The sequence below is a fragment of the Sorex araneus genome, chromosome 7, assembly GCF_027595985.1.
Source record: "Sorex araneus isolate mSorAra2 chromosome 7, mSorAra2.pri, whole genome shotgun sequence".
Classification (NCBI taxonomy): Eukaryota; Metazoa; Chordata; class Mammalia; order Eulipotyphla; family Soricidae; genus Sorex; species Sorex araneus.
The window spans coordinates 35764118-35779783 of NC_073308.1; the positions used below are offsets into that span (position 1 = coordinate 35764118).

A 15666-nucleotide genomic window follows, 5' to 3' on the forward strand; every position below is an offset into this window, starting at 1 on the left:
CCGGGGGGGCTGGGCTCTGGGCATGTGGGTTGTCCTGCAGCTTCCGGGAACTGCCTCATGCTTGAACAAAGCTATCATTGAGCAGCTCCCCAGTCATTCCAAGGCCCTTATTCATCTTGTACATTACTCTGCCCTTGTTTCTCTTCTTTCCGTTGCCCATCATTGGTCCTTGAGGGCTTTGCCAATCTTTCCCATCTAAAAAGAGAAAATACGTTATTTGTCTAGAGTCTGTTTAAAAACGGGGAAGAGAAAGTGGGGGCTAGAGAAAGTTCAAACAGCCGAACACAGGCTTGGGATGCGGGAAGCTGGGGTTCGACCCCTGGCATTGCATGGCCCACTTCTAGGTGTTGTACCGTCCCCCTCCCACCCCCGCCCCCCAAAGAAAACCAAACTAAAGGAGATAAGGCACTTGCATGTGGCATTCCCCAATTCAAATCCCCAGCACCTCATGTGGTTCCCCCCCCCCAGCACAGCCAGGTGTGAATAAACCAAATAAAACAAAACAAAAAAGGGATAAAGGTTCTGATTTACAGGCATAATTACTTTCCATTGTCTGTTTTCAATGACCAAGCTCGCAGCCTGCGTCTAGGAAACCTCAGCATACTTTCGTTCTCTTTTCCTTTGCACCAAGGGACAAGGCTGGGACTTTCCCCTCCCTCCACATCCTCTCCTCATGTTCTTCTCACTAGAGATCAGGGAGATGGTCAGGAACTGAGTGTTAGTATCTGTAATTTGTGGTATTCATTCAGAGTCTGTTTGGTGGTTTATGGACTGAAGGAAATTCATAGGATGCAGACTGGGATCCAGAGAAACCAAGTGTCACACAGAAAGTCTGTCACTTCTGGAACAGGAAAGATGGACTTTTTTTTTTTCTCTTTTTGGGTCACACCCAGCAATGCACAGGGGTTACTCCTGGCTCTGCACTCAAGAATTGCCCCTGGCGGTGCTCAGGTGACCATTGAGATGCTGGGAATCGAACTTGGGTCAGCCGCGTGCAAGGCAAACGCCCTACCTGCTGTGCTATTGCTCCAGCCCCAAGATGGACACTTTGTCGGGGTGGGGGTGGTTTTTGATCGCTTTCCAGTGTGCTAGCTGACTGCGCATTGAAAACGGTGCCCTCTCACACTCAGAGCTAGTAAGTCCTGGAGCCAGAAATGGGAGTTGGCACCAAGGAGTCTTTAGACAGTCCGTTTAATTGTTTTATGCTGTACTCCTGTCTCATGTGAAGTTGAGACATCAGCTTTGTAAAATATGTTCATAAATGAAAGTCATGAAACTTCGTCCCTTGCTAAATGCTGTTTTTTGTTTTTGTCTCCTTTCTCCAGCATGAAAGACTTTCTAGGTAAGCACATCCCTGTTTTTTGTGCATGCTTAATACTTGTAAATTAATGTGTGTCTAATTAAGCAGCTTTCTGTAGCTTAGTAATGCTTCACACAGCCTTTCCTCCCTTTTAATTTCCACAGCCACCGCAATCATCCAGGCTTTTATCATCTCCTGCCGAAAGTAATTCAGTTGCTTTTCAGCTTAACTTCCTGCCTCTTCTCTTTCTAATTTGTTTATATTTGACCGCATTCTACATGAATTTCCCTGAAGCATCAGGGTACCACCGAGCTCCCAGGCTGTATGCTAGATGCTGGGGAAACAACAGGAGTAGGACTCTGTCTTACCTTCCGCTATCCCCACCAAATCTCTGGTGAAACATAATTTCAATTGAATGTACTAATGCCAAGCTCATGAGAAGTCCCAGTCAAGGGTGTAACTGTCCTGCTGTGGGATTGAAGATGGGAGGTTAAAAAAACAGCTGTTTGGGCCCTGAGGTGGTACTCCTGAAGTGTATGGGATGCATCGAATCTACCAGAAATCTGAAAATCCTGAGTGCCATGCCCGTGGTGGTGCCAATCCTAGCTTTATTCGGCCTCCATCACCCATAATCAAGGCCATAGGTGACTGATTCACGGGAATCGTTTCCCAAGAGCCATTGAGCTCCAAGAAACTCACTTTTCAGAGCAAACTCACGGGGGCAGCTGTTTCATCCTCAACTTACTTGAAAAGCTCTGGCATATCCGTCAACACCTAGGTCCAGACCCACCCCCACTTCAAGTACGCTCCCCGGTTGGCAAGAAGGGCCACTTTCCCAAGCTGGGGGCATGTGCAGGAAGGAATGCCGGGCATTGTTCCTGGCCTGAGCGCGCCCACACTTCCTGGGAAAGGAGCAGAGGCCTTTCCCTCACTTCCGTGCTCTCAGCACCTGACCTTTCATCCGTCCCCTCCCCAGGTTGGAATCTGGAAGTAGTAATGCTCTCAGCAGCGACTCTTACAGCGACCGGGCGTCAGCGAGAGCCCGCCGGGAGGCCCGGGAGGCCCGGCTAGCCAGCCTGGCCAGCCGGGTGGAAGAGGACAGCAGCCGGGATTACAAAAAAGTAGGGTCTCTCCTCGGTCGCCTGACCTCGGGGTACAGCGCCTGAACCACTCGGTCCTTTCCCTGGGGGGTGGGGAAAGGGGGGAGGAGAGATGGCAGAACTCATCTCCCCTCCCCACACGGCGCCAGAGAAGGCGTGAGGAAGAGGAGCGAGGAACCCCCTTCCCCGCTTGGTTCACTCCGCTGCTCTGCCCACCAGACCCAGACCCCCCGCAGATAGCGCTGTCGTGTCTGGGCAGACATTGAGAGGTGCAGACCCCCCTATAAAAGAATGTAAGGATTCGGAATTGTAAGAGGGGGGCACAAAAGCCAGGCTGTGTAGTGATTCATTTGGAAGCCTCTCGTATTTTAAACACACCTGCTCTCAGTGAAGTCCTGCGCGTATCAGACACCCACTTCTTTGGCGGCTAATGATCACAGTCTGGGTGGGGTGAGCATTTCAGTCACTTTGCAGTTTATTTCCTTCAGTACCCAGCTCAGGGCCAACTTGAAAAACTTTACTCTTTGCCAGAGGTGGGGGGAGGAAATCTTTAAGAAAATGTTTATTTTGTTAATGTTTTGATAAGCGAAACGAGTATAACTAGCATATACACAATGGGTTGACTCGAGAATAAATATTTAGTGCTGGGAGGCAATACAGCAGTCAGGCTCAACCCCCGGGACCATATGGTCCCCTGAACCTCGTGGGGCGCCACCCGGGAGACTCCTAGTGTCCTCGTGCTCGGAGCCTTGCGGGCCCCCGGCACTGCAGGGCAGACAGTGTAACATCCTTGGGCCCTTGCATTGAACGAATGTCATTGGGCGCCCCCACTACCCCCAAATTTCTGTTTTGTTGGGGATACAATTTTCAAGCAGTGCAGTGCCCACGAGGAGAGTAAGGAATGACTGTTCCCCCACACACACACCGCCCTGAGAGTAACATTGCATTTGAGCGTCACCCTCTTCGTGTTCAGCTGGGACTTCCTTGGCTTTTCATCTGAGCAATTCTGTTTCCTCTCTGTTGGGCCCTCGGTGGTTGGGGGCAGGGAGCCTGAGGCATGCCCGGGTAACGAAATGCTGTGCCCAGCAGAGGACCCAGTTCTCTCTCTCCCTCTGCCGCAGCTCTACGAGAGCGCCCTGACTGAAAACCAGAAACTGAAATCAAAACTTCAGGAGGCTCAGCTCGAGCTGGCTGATGTCAAGTCCAAGCTTGAGAAGGTGGCGCAGGTGAGTGGGGGAGAGAGAGAAGACGGGGAGGCGGGGTGGGTTGAGGGGGGTGAGGGAGCCCGGGGGCTCTGGAGGCGGGTAGGAGGAAGCAGGAGAGAGCAAGGTGGCCCCTGCCAGCATCAGGGAGATGGGAGCCTCTTGGGTTTCATATTGGTATGGGGGTTCAACCAGCACTTATGTTCAAGTTGAAAATTGAGGGCTCAGAGATAACCGGCGCCTTGAGTTTGCCCCCGGCACCATGTGGCCCAACCAGCACCACTGGGTATAGCCCTCCAGCACTAGTGGGCAGCCCCCCACCACCACCCCACCCCACCCCAAAGAAAATGAAAATTGATTATTCTGTGTGTGATTCCGATGTTCTGAATGCTAATATTATGGACTATCTGCATGTTGATACCAGAGTCTAAACTGGTATTGCATAATTTATACCAGACATCACAAAGCCCTGTCTTTGGTCTGTTTCAGTTCCTTATCTACATGTCACTTCTCACCCAGGGATGATAAGCAAGACACACTTTTTTTTTTTTTTTTTTACTTTTTGGGTTACACCCAGCAATGCACAGGGGTTACTCCTGGCTCTGCACTCAGGAATTACTCCTGGCAGTGCTCAAGGGACCATATGGGATGCTGGGAATTGAACCCAGGTCGGCCGCCTGCAAGGCAAACACCCTACCCGCTGTGCTATCGCTCCAGGCTCAGCAAGACACACTTAAAAAAAAAAAAATGGAGGGAAGTTGACATTGGAGGGATTGTTGTTAAAATAACATATGCTTAAAATTCAACTATCTATAGCTTTGTAAATCACAGTTCTTTAGATTTAAAAAAAAATTGGGGGGGGCTGGAGCAGTAGCACAGTGGGTAGGGCGTTTGCCTTGTATGTGCCGACCCGGGTTCGATTCCCAGCGTCCCATATGGTCCCCTGAGCGCCGCCAGGGGTGATTTCTGAGTGCAGAGCCAGGAGTAACCCCTGTGCATTGCCGGGTGTGACCCAAAAGTAAAAAAATTATAATAATAATTTTTTTTTTCCATTTGGGTTCACACCTGGCAGGGGTGAGGCGGGAAGAGGGCGGCCAGCAAATAGTGCTGGGGACCAAAGCCAGAGCCTCGCATATGCTGGGCAGGTGCTATACCGCTCACCCTCTCTCCTCACCCAGCCCAGTAAGACCCCGTTAAGCCTAAGGCAGAGAGACTGCGAAACAGCTATGAAAGTAAGTCATCTGCTTAGGTCACAGCCTAAAGCGAGAGCCAGGCACTGTTAGAACATAGGCGAAAGCAAGCAAGGCTTCTGTCTCTGAGCCTTCGCTGTCTCTCAGCCTCAGAATAGGAAGCAGCAGCGGCCCAAGGACTAGCTAGACCTTTCCCTGTTGCTGCCAGCCCTGGTTTAATTTAGAGGCGGTTTAGAAGGTGCTGGCAGCAATCACCTCATCCCCGATGAACCAGACCTGCAGCTGAAAGCTAAAGCGAGTGCCTTCTTAGCTAGTTGCTGAGCTGACAGGAAGTCTATTGAGTTCTTGCCCTCCTGAAATGCCCAGGGACTAAGACTCTAAAAGCAGAACTGAATTACATATGGCTCTACCGGAAAGGAGGAAATGAAAGCCAGAGATGGCTGGTTGTTACGGCCACATGATATAACTCAGAAGCAAAGACTCAGACACTAGGATTATGCTGTCTGGGCACGGGGATCTGGGGGTGGGGGGAAGCAGGGATGGTTACAGGATGACCCTCTAGATGTCATCTTTTAACTCCTCTAGTATAGAATGAGTAAGGGGCTATTTATAATTGGGTGATGGCACCCCCCCCCAAAAAAAAAGTACATGGACTCCTAGCAGGAACCCCACACTCTCTGGAAAAAGGGTTGGTCCATACAAAACGGGGGCCTGCCTGTCGGAGGCAGCCCCTCTGCCTGGTTCAGAAAGCTGCACTTGACTCTTGTGCTGGGAATTCCCAAGACCCACTGCGTCACAGAGGACGCTGGCCCTCAAGTGGTTTAGTGGCACAAGAGGAGTAGGTCCCGTCTAAAGGAAAACACACGCACTTCGCTCTCCGCCTGGCTGGAGGTGGGCTGAGTACCCCTGAAGGGCTCTCCTGACCCAGCATTGCTGAGCAGGGCAAGATGCCTTAGTCCCGGCCCGGCAGAGCCTCAGAAGGTAGCCAAGACTCTTATTCTGAATAGTACCACCAGTGACTAGTAACCCAGATCCTTTACTGGGCTGTGTCACAGGGCCTGCTGCACCACCCACACCCCACTCCCTGTCAGAAGCTTCTGACAGCATTTACTTGACCTTTAGGGCTTTCCCACCATGCCGGGGGCGCAAAGCAGTCAGTCATGGGCTGGCAGCGCCTGGCACCACGGGCCCGGCAGACCGAATCTGCCTGCCCAGTCACTAGGGAGAAGCTTGGACTTCCTAGCCAACCGCTTTACTGGATGTGTCAGAATCCACTTTGTGTGCCAAAATACAAGTTATTGAAATCCAGAAGAAATAATGGTGCTGTGAATCGAGTTTTCTGCTATTTACCAAAAATGGAGTTTTTGGCACTGGAGAGAGGCGAGTCTGTCAGCCTCATACACTTGTATGGGGGTAGTTACCACATGGACACACATAATATATGATGTTTTTAATGTAGGAGAGCCCCAGACTCTGAGGGGTTAAGGTGTCATGTTAAAAAGAAAAAATATTTGTTCCTTGTGTGAGTGGGCAAGAACTAGCTAAGATTGATGAAAATAGTGAAGTCACAGAAAATAGTGAAGCTAAGAAGCTTCTCTGAATCTCAGGTTTAGGAAAGAGGAGCATAGGATAATATTTTTTAAAAATGGCAGGACCTACTTCAGCCTTTTTCCTTTTTCCTTCTGGGGACTCGGGGTCAAATCAGGCAGCCAGAACTTCAGAACAGAAAAACCCGGAAGGAGCCAGAAATACTAGCTTTATTATTAGTCCTGGCTATTTTTTAAGATTTGGGGGGAAGGATGCCTTCTCCCCTTCAGGAGGACCAGAACAATGTCTGCATCTATTAGCGTTTTGTACATAGTATTCAGCAAAATAAAAATAATCATCCTGGTTTGCTCTCTAAAGCCCGTGTTCCCTCTTGAACACATATGTATTCCTCTCTATCTCCTCACATCCTTTTTTTTTTCTTTTTGGATCACACCCAGCGATGCACAGGGGTTACTCCTGGCTCTGCACTCAGGAATCACTCCTGGCAGTGCTCAGGGGACAATATGGGATGCTGGGAATTGAACCCGGGTCAGCTGCGTGCAAGGCAAACACCCTACCCGCTATGGTATCACTCCAGCCCCCGCCTCACATCTTTTAAAGTATATTTTGTTCAATAAAAAAAAAAAGATCTTGCTTCACTAAAAAGATCATTATTATCATCACTCCGTATTTATTAAATATCTATTGAATATTAGAAATTCTCCACACTTAGGCAAAAGGAGGACCTGGAGTGATAGCACAGCGGGGAGGGCATTTGTCTTGCACACGGCTGACCTGGGTTCTATTCCCAGCATCCCATATGGTCCCCCGAGCACTTCCAGGAGTAACTTCTGTGCATTGCTGGTTGTGACCCAAAAAGCAAAAATATAAATAAAATAAAGGCAAAAGGAACTTAAGGGTTCACTTCTGCCTCCTGTTGAAGAGCCTTGCAGTGCTCCTACCTCCTAGCTGTGGTGCTGCGTGTTTTTAACCCCTCTGCGAAAATTGCGTTGCAAGTCAAGAAGCTGCAGGGTGTCGTGGGGCTTTGACACTCCAGCTCAGGTGCCTTGTAACAAAGAAGCCATTTTCATTTCGGGGGTCGGGGCCACAGAATAGTTGGAATCAAAGACGTAGCGAGCCTCTGTGTGTGTGCCGTGAGTGACGTCTTGGTATTTGGGATTCTTTTCCACTCGGGCAAACACTGCTCCTCTCTCCCCGCTCCCCGGTGAGGCTGGGGGGGCTGGTGGTCAGCCTGTTTGCTCAGGGCTGTGCTGAGCGGGATTCCGGGGGGTCTCGTGGTGCACACGAGCCAGGCTGGGCTGTGCACTGGCAGCAGCTGGTAACCACTGCTTGTTCTCCGTTGGCTCTAGCAGAAGCAGGAGAAGTCCTCCGACCGGTCGTCCATGCTGGAGGTAGAGAAGCGGGTACGTGTCCGTCTCTTCTTCCCTCTGCTTGGCCTCTTCTCTCTGAGTCTGTCTGACTTTGTTGTTCATGCCAGCAGGGGGAAAAAAAAAGTTCGTCTTAAGAAGGCAGGCGTTCTGCCACATTCCATTCCCAGCTTAATAATAAATTCTTTCGCTCTGACTCCGGACAGCATTTTGATCGCTATTCCTTTTGGCTACCCTCAGACAGTGGTCTCACGTTTTCCAGCCTTCGGGTGGGAGGGCCCTGGCAGGCCGCCCCCACGTGATCCTGCCACAGATAAAACTGCACACCCATCGGGGCTGGAGAGAGAGTGCAGCAGGGGAAGGCACCGGCCATGCACGTGGCAGACCCGGGTGCGATCCTTGGTACCCCATATGGTCCCCAGAGCCTGCCAGGGGAGAGCCTGACGCCAAGCCAGGAGTAAGCCCTGAGCGACACTGAGTGTGGCCAAACCAACAGGCAAAACTGCACGCGCATGTGCAGACACGCGCTCCGGTGTATTTGGTTTGCTGGGAAGCGGCAGACGCTTCCTCAGACCTGGTTCCAGGGTCTCTCTGGTCCCGGCCCCTCCAGCAGGCAGAGCGCTCCCCGCAGGGCCTTTCCCAGAGATTCCTCCCTCAGCACTTGAAACCTGAGCCCGCTCTCGGCTGCAGGGAGGGTGTCTGGGTCACTTGCTCCCCGCCACCTCGGCTGCATTTCAGAATACTCTTGGGGAATGTTAAACTCTTGGATGGGGGAAACTCGGCTTTATCGATGAACCTTAACTCTGATCGGACCCTAAGAGTAAGGTCTGTTCCCACTTCTCCTGTTCCTGTCTGTGGGACGCAGCAAGCTGTTGTTTTACTCCATTAACTCCCTGAACAAAATGTCTTTATATAGCCCACTGAGGCAAGGACTCGTCACCGAATTCAGCTAGGTCCTGGCAGCGGCGTTTGCTGTGTGAGAGAATGGAGAGTAGGGGAGGGGCGGCACTGTCCAGAGGCACTGATGTCCCCTCTGCCCTCTGCTCCCCGTCCCGAGAGAAGCAGTTGCTGAGGCACTCGGAGATGAGGCCTCCTCATTCATTAACAGACAGCCCGGGTCCTCCTCACTTGCAGTCATTTGAAATTCCTTGAAATCATCCACTTCCTCAGAATAGCTCAGCATGCCCTGTTCTGTTTTGTTTTGTTTGTTTGTTTGATTTTGGGTCACACCCAGCGATGCACAGGGGCTACTCCTGGCTCTGCACTCAGGAATTACCCCTGGCAGTGCTCAGGGGACCATATGGGATGCTGGGAATCGAACTTGGGTCGGCCGAGTGCAAGGCAAACGCCCTCCCCGCTGTGCTATCGCTCCAGCCCCAGCATGCCCTGTTCTGATTCCGGTTGCCCGTTAGCGAGCTGCGTCCCCATGTACCGTATACTGGGCCAATGGGCGCCTGAGAGGCTGTGGTTTTTCCTTTCTGAAGTTGGAGGGGCACATCCGGCAGTGCTCAGGGGACCCCACATTGCAGGGGGCTGAGGCCAGGCTCTCGCGTGCTTTGCAGCCAGCTGGCCACACCTCGTGGATGTGGTTCTACTGGGGAGTCAGCACCCTCCTGCCGTGGGGTGGGGTCAGCCCTTCTCCCAGCTGCGCCCGGCCATGGCCAACAGTCTCGTTGTTCTTCAACAGGAGAGGCGGGCCTTGGAGCGGAAAATGTCGGAGATGGAAGAAGAGATGAAGGTATGGACATTCGCTCTCGCGCTCTCTCTCTGTGGCTGTGCCTCCGATGCCGCCAGGCCTGACCCCCCAGCCCTCTCCGCTTGCCTCCCGCCCCTGATAGATGCCGTGTGAGGAGGCACGCTCTCCTTGGCCACGGCAGAGGTGCTCACATCACACGCGTGCCCTGTGGCCTCCCTCCAAGCCCTCCTGGGGACAGATGCTGTCTCGTTCCAAGGGAGCACTAATTCAGCCCGAAGCGGGGCTCCTCTTTGTCCTCTGAGCCATGGTACCACCCTCCAGGGACTTGGTGGAAAAGCTTAACACCGCGCCTAAGGAGGGCCCGGGGGTGTCAGGGCCAGCCAGAGAGTCTCCACCTGGGTCGGGACCCCTCCCTCCCTCATCCCTTTGCTGGAAGAAACGGAGTTTACGTCGTTCTGCAGCAGAATAAAAATTGATTCCCATTGATTTCCTACCCCAGGACATTTCCCCTGCAGTATCGGGTAACATAGGGAACGCACCCTTTAGCGTGAGCTCGTGCCAGCAGCCAGACTCCACGGCTCCCTCCACCAGGGCCTGCAGCGACCTTCAGCCCCGCTAACTAACTTCAGTGGGCAGTTTGGAGCGTGAGAATGTGTACCCAGAGGAGTCAGGGGGCTGCTGTGGAAGGGGGAACAGCCGCAGGGAGGAGAGCTGCACAGAACAATATCTGAGCCTCTGAGACCACTTGCCACAGTCCCTTTGCACTGGCTTAGCTCTCTTGCCTTCTCCAAGAATTGTGCCTCCTCCCTGGATGTAGGACAGGGAGCGTGTGGCTGGGGAAGCACAGGAAGAGCTTCTGTAAGCAAACAGCTCTCCTGGGCACCTGTTAGGAGAAACAGGACTGCAGTGGCCTAGACACACACACACACACACACACACACACACACACACACACACACACACCCCTTCAGAACCTCACAAGTCAAAGTTGGCCTGTCTCACACACACACACACACACACACACACACCCTTCAGAACCTCACAAGTCAAAGTTGGCCTGTCTCACACACACACACACACACACACATACACACACACACCCTTCAGAACCTCACAAGTCAAAGTTGGCCCATGACCAGGGCTTATTAATCCTGTTTCTCTGTCCTCCACATGCTAAGGCCAGGCTTGGTCGCTTTCACCCGGAAGTTCAAGTACTACCTGCTTAAATCTCGCACAGGGACACTTTATTTCAAGGCGATTAGAACCACAGGTAGAAATTGTGAACCGTCGATTTTCCTGAGAGGATAGGAATGATTCGGCCCGATCCCATTAGCCGCTCATCAGATACTCCGCACCTGCGCACAGCATTCACTTCTGCTAGGCCTGGCCCGTTCTTGGTGGATGAGCAGCCGCAGCTCGGGCTGCAGGGGGGCTGTTGCTGCCGTGTTGGACCACCCTTGAGCTTCAGCCCTGTGCTCTGCCCTTAGGCAGCCCTCAGAGATGCTCCTGAAGAAGGCGCCAGGGACCAGGGGTGTGGCTCAGTGGTAGGGCGCTTACCCTGTGTGTGTAAGGCCCTGGCTTCCATTCCCGGTATCTGATGGTCCCCCGAGCACCACCAGGAATGTGCCAGACAGGAAGTAGTCCCTGAGCACAGCCAGATGCTGCAGAAAAAGAGACATAGAGACAGTGCGTGCACGTGCACGCCTGGAGGCTAACCAGATCCCCCCATAAAAAGACCAGAAGTGGAGCAAGAGAGACTCTTCCCTGTCCCAAGTGGTGAGTTGGGACGCTCTGGAGGTGGCCCTCGGTTCTGTGAGTGGAGACGGGCTTACGTGTTTCTATCTCTGTGTCCTGTCAGACTGGACTTGTCTACACAAGGCCACGGGGTCTTTCCTTTCTTTGGTAGAGACACATGGAAGTCGAGCCTTCCGGTCCAGCCACTTCAGTCAGCAAGTGGGCCGGGTTGGACTAACCAGCAGGCCCCAAACTGGATTTGGCACTTAAAAATATATATACATCGTATTTCTATTGAGTCACTGTGGATGCCAAGATTATGCATGATGCATTTCAGGCATACAATGTCCCAACACCATTCCCGTCACCAGTGACCACTTCCCTCCACCAGTGTCCCCAGTTTCCCTCACCCCCCGTCCCTGCCTCAGTGTCAGGCACTTTTTTTCCTCTTCATGCGCTGTGGCTTACAATACCATTGCTGATAGGTACCAGGCATATCACTCTACCCCATTTCAGCACCCCCCCTCCTGCAGAGGGCCCTTCCATCCACCATGGTCTCAGCATCCCTCCCTGTCTCCCCTTCCCCCTTCCCACAGTGGCAAACCTCCTGTTGAAAGCCAGTTCCCATGTTCTTCGTGTATATCACCTTTGGACATTTGTTATTTCCCTACTTACGTCTTGATATCTCACAGATGAGAATGATCTCTCATATGCAGGAAACCTTTTTTATTGAAAAAGATGTACCCATTCAGTACCAATCCCAAATGGAGCAGAAAGGGCGCAGAGCCTAAAGCCCCTCGGGCACAGTCACACGAGTCCAGACCTGCTGCGGGTTCCAGAAGCTCCAGCTCCCCCGTGGACCAAGGGGGACTGCCAGGACCTCTCTGGTCATCATCAATGTTATATTTGTGTCATACCCCCTTTGAAGGGAAAAAAACCCTCAGATATACTAATACTCATTAGGCTAAATATGCTAAATAATCATAAAACTGGTGTGGCCCTAGAGGAGCCTCAGAGAATAGGAGCTTAGCTTTCCAGTCCTTCACCCAGCGACAGTTGGCGGTGACCGGTCATGACCATCTCTCCAGTGGCCAGTCCCAGGCCTCTTTGGCCTTAGTAGCAGCCGGCAGGGACAGGCAGCCCGCGTGTCCAGGTGCAGGGCCAGCCTTGCCTGCTGGCTCTGGTGGCTGCGTCATGTTCAGTGTGTACCGACGGTCCCGCCTGCTTGGAGCAATCCCAAGGGAGCCGGTAGTGCCCTGGGGTTCCCTGGAGACACCGAAGGGCAGACAGTGACTCCCATACCCGGTTTTCTGACTCTGGCAAAGTGGACAAAGGTCAAGTCAAATGGGAACCATGTGATGCGACCCCCCCATGCCCCCGTCCAGGGCTGCGGGCCTCTGTGACTCGGCTTGTGCCCATTTGGCCTTTTCTTGGGAAGGTAAGTAACTAGAAGTTCTCCCCGGGAGAGGTGCCACTCGGATCCTGGATTAGAGTAAAATTCGATGCCAACCTTTCCCGGGCTGCATGTCGGTGAGCGCTGTGCTGGGCCCGCGCTGTCCCCGGGCCATGCCCCCCGTTGCCTGCCGATGTCCCTCCTTCCCAGGCTGCCCGCCCGCCCCAACTGCTGCATGACAGGGCCCCAGCAGACAAGCCCCTTTCAGATTTGACTTGGACTTTATTTCACTTACCCCGGAAATATCACAAGGTGGTCCTGGCCCCTAAGTCCTGCCCGTGCCCATCCTGCTTTCTGGCCCGCTGCCCTTTCCATCCCGCCTTTACTCCAGTCCTGCTTCCTAGAGAACATTCCACCAGACTCTGTTTGGCTTCCCTCTCTTCCTCTCCGTCTCCCTCTCCTGCTAACTCCCAGATTCTTCCAGCCCCGTCTGCCTGCACTCACATGTTAGATTGACTCATTTTCATAATGAAGTCTTTAACGTTATTCCCTAGAAGGCAAGAGCTTCTTTATATAATGACAAGGATGTGTTGAAAGATTTGGTTCCATGTCAACACCAGACAAGGGTGAGACCCAGGGACTTTCCGTCGATTCTTGAGTCTGGTCCTTACCCATCTGTTTAACATCTGACCCCACCCGACCGCTCCATGACCTGGGGGCGTGCCTGGTCCCTGAGCCCCGCTGTGGCTGTGTGCCACCCCGCATTTTTTCCAAGGTGCTCATTCTCCCTCTTTGGGTGGGGGGAAGACATCTGCAGTTTGTCTCTACTTGTTTTTCCTTTTCCCTGTTTTCCACTTCATAGCCTTTCCTAGTCCTGCTGCCTCACCCCCGAGCAAGCCTAACTCCACTAACTTTCCATTCCCACCAGTTCACCCGTGCAGGTACCACAGAACTTTTCTCTGATACCTGGAGGCCTTTTTTTTTTGTAGTCAAAAGGCCTACAAACGGATTGTGTGTCTTCATCTCTGGGCTCCCGTTCATACGATACCATTCTCCTCTTCCCAGAGAGCTGCTGGTCTCCGTGGCAGGGCCCATGTGAAGCCCCGTAGGAAGGACGAGTCCCAGTAGGCAGAGCTGTAGTGAAAGCCCAGTTCCGAACAGCTTGTGACCCTTCCAGGCCGTGAGGTAGATCGGAAAATATCTGTGGACTGGTTATTCTGTTCTCTCTGCAACGCTGACGGATAACTGGGGCCAGACGGATCAGTTCAGCCCATTCCATGCCTGTTGGACATTTATGATCTCTCCAGCTTTGGCACACGGCTGTGATTTCCAGAGCACGAGTCTGCCTGTCAGCACCTTCGGCACAGCCCAGTTCACGAGCTGGAACAAAGAGAACGTAGCTAGTTGTGAACCAAGTGACGCAGATAATTGAATAGCGGGTCAAGACACCTGAGCTTGTCCTGGGTCCTAGAGCGTGCTTCCGGCTGCAGCGGAGCCCCAGGGGGGCAGCAGCTTCCGGCCACGCCGGCCAGAGGTCCCAGTTGGCTTCTCCTTGTGGTAGGTGGCCCCTGAGCCTCCTGTGCCGTGCACGCCTCCTGCAGAAGCTACTCACCCATCAGAACCCTCTTTTCTTTGCTCTCCCTCATTTTGTTTTAGACAATAAAAGTAAATGAGGTGAGAGAAGGAGCCAGAAAGAAATCGAATGGGAATGGGAGGACGGTGCTGAGGACTGAGCCGAGAGGGCGCAGCTAGATTTCGGAGGTCACAGCTGCATCTCGGAGGTCAGTTCCAGCTGCAGGGAGGAAGAGGAGGAGGAAGAAGAGGAAGGGTCAGCCATGTTAATTGAGTTCAGAAAGCTCAAGCCACGGGATGGGCTGTCGGAAAAGCAACCCAGATGCGCTTTCTGGGGGGTCTGGTGGCTCTGTTCGTGCAGCTGGCCTTAGCACAGCCAGGCCTCAGCCAGGAGTGGCAGCCGCAGCTCTCCCCCTCCCCGGCATCCTCCCCCCCACCCGCCCCCCACTCCTGCCTTTCTCATTTCCTTCCTTGCATGCAACTAAAAAAAAGAAAAAAAAAACACCAAAACCAAAAGTCATGTGATTTCTCTGTCCTCCCTTTATCTCCTTGGTCTGTCTTGTCTCTCTCTGTCCTGTCCGTCCGTGTCCTCCATGTCTCACTCTCTACAGAACCTCCACCAGCTAAAACAGATCCAAACCCTGAAGCAGATGAACGAGCAGCTGCAGGCTGAGAACAGGGCCCTGACCCGGGTTGTGGCCAGACTCATGGCGTCCATCGAGTCCTCGGAAAACCAGGAGCTCTAGTCCTTGCCCCTCTTCTCCACCTCACTTCCCTCCTCCGCCACTCCAGGCACGTTTGCGCTCCTCGCTGGGCCTCGGCGCTCTGGGCGCCCCCCACCCCACCCCCCACCCAGCAGAACGGGCCTAGGCAGGCTCCTGGGAAGGTTGGTCAGCCGGCACTGCCAGGAGCAGGGCTAGGGCCTGGCCCGGACGCCTGTCAGTTTCGGGGGCTCACCGCCTCACTTCCTCTGCGGGGGACTCTCGGGGTCTGCCCGCTGGGCTCCACACCCGTGTTGTGTGCACTCATCCATTCGGCAGGGCTGCTGCCAAACTGAGACCACCCTTAGCAGCCATCTAACGGCAGGAGGGTCCTTCAGAACCCCGCATCGGGGCTGGTCATGGATTCCAAGCTGTGGTTGGCTCGGGGTTAAGCAGGGGCAAGGCTGTCAGGGTGAGAAACAACACGGAAACACTAGTAACAGAGAGTGGCCGGGACCCCCTTGAGGCAGCAGGCGTCTGGGGCGAGACCCGAGCATTCAGCCTCATCCCACACTCCCTGCGCTTTCTTCTGGGGGAGCCCGGGTTAGGTCCCAGGCAGAACTGACTCCCCAGGTCTGCAGGAGAGGGAAGACTGGAACCCAGGGCTAAAGCCATGCATCGTCGGCTCCCCCAGCAGCAAAACCAGCGTCCGTCCCGACAGCAGAAGTGGACACGTGGCTGCCGCCTCCTCTCATAGCCCTCGGGAGCTTTCGTTGCCCCCCTCCCTGTCTCCTGGCTCTGCGGCGCTGAGCCCGCCTCCCCTCCCCCTGGGCCCTGCGAGGTGCAGCCGTGTCCAAGAGACC

The 15666-nt window shown here is 53.5% G+C and overlaps 1 protein-coding gene across 8 annotated transcripts in view; it reads left to right on the forward strand.

Annotated features, from left to right (window-relative positions):
- PPP1R12B (protein phosphatase 1 regulatory subunit 12B) overlaps positions 1–15666 on the forward strand; it is a 227209-nt gene that overhangs the window by 201169 nt on the left and 10374 nt on the right. For 3 of the 8 annotated variants that reach the window (XM_055144259.1, XM_055144260.1, XM_004610030.2), the window contains 5 exons: positions 1326–1342; positions 2277–2421; positions 3522–3626; positions 7690–7743; positions 9395–9445. In XM_055144259.1, coding sequence (XP_055000234.1) covers positions 1326–1342; positions 2277–2421; positions 3522–3626; positions 7690–7743; positions 9395–9445 — 372 coding nt within the window. Of the gene's footprint in view, positions 1–1325; positions 1343–2276; positions 2422–3521; positions 3627–7689; positions 7744–9394; positions 9446–14713; positions 14895–15666 lie in introns of all 8 variants that reach the window. The other 5 variants (XM_055144257.1, XM_055144258.1, XM_055144255.1 and 2 more) reach the window with 3 other exon arrangements.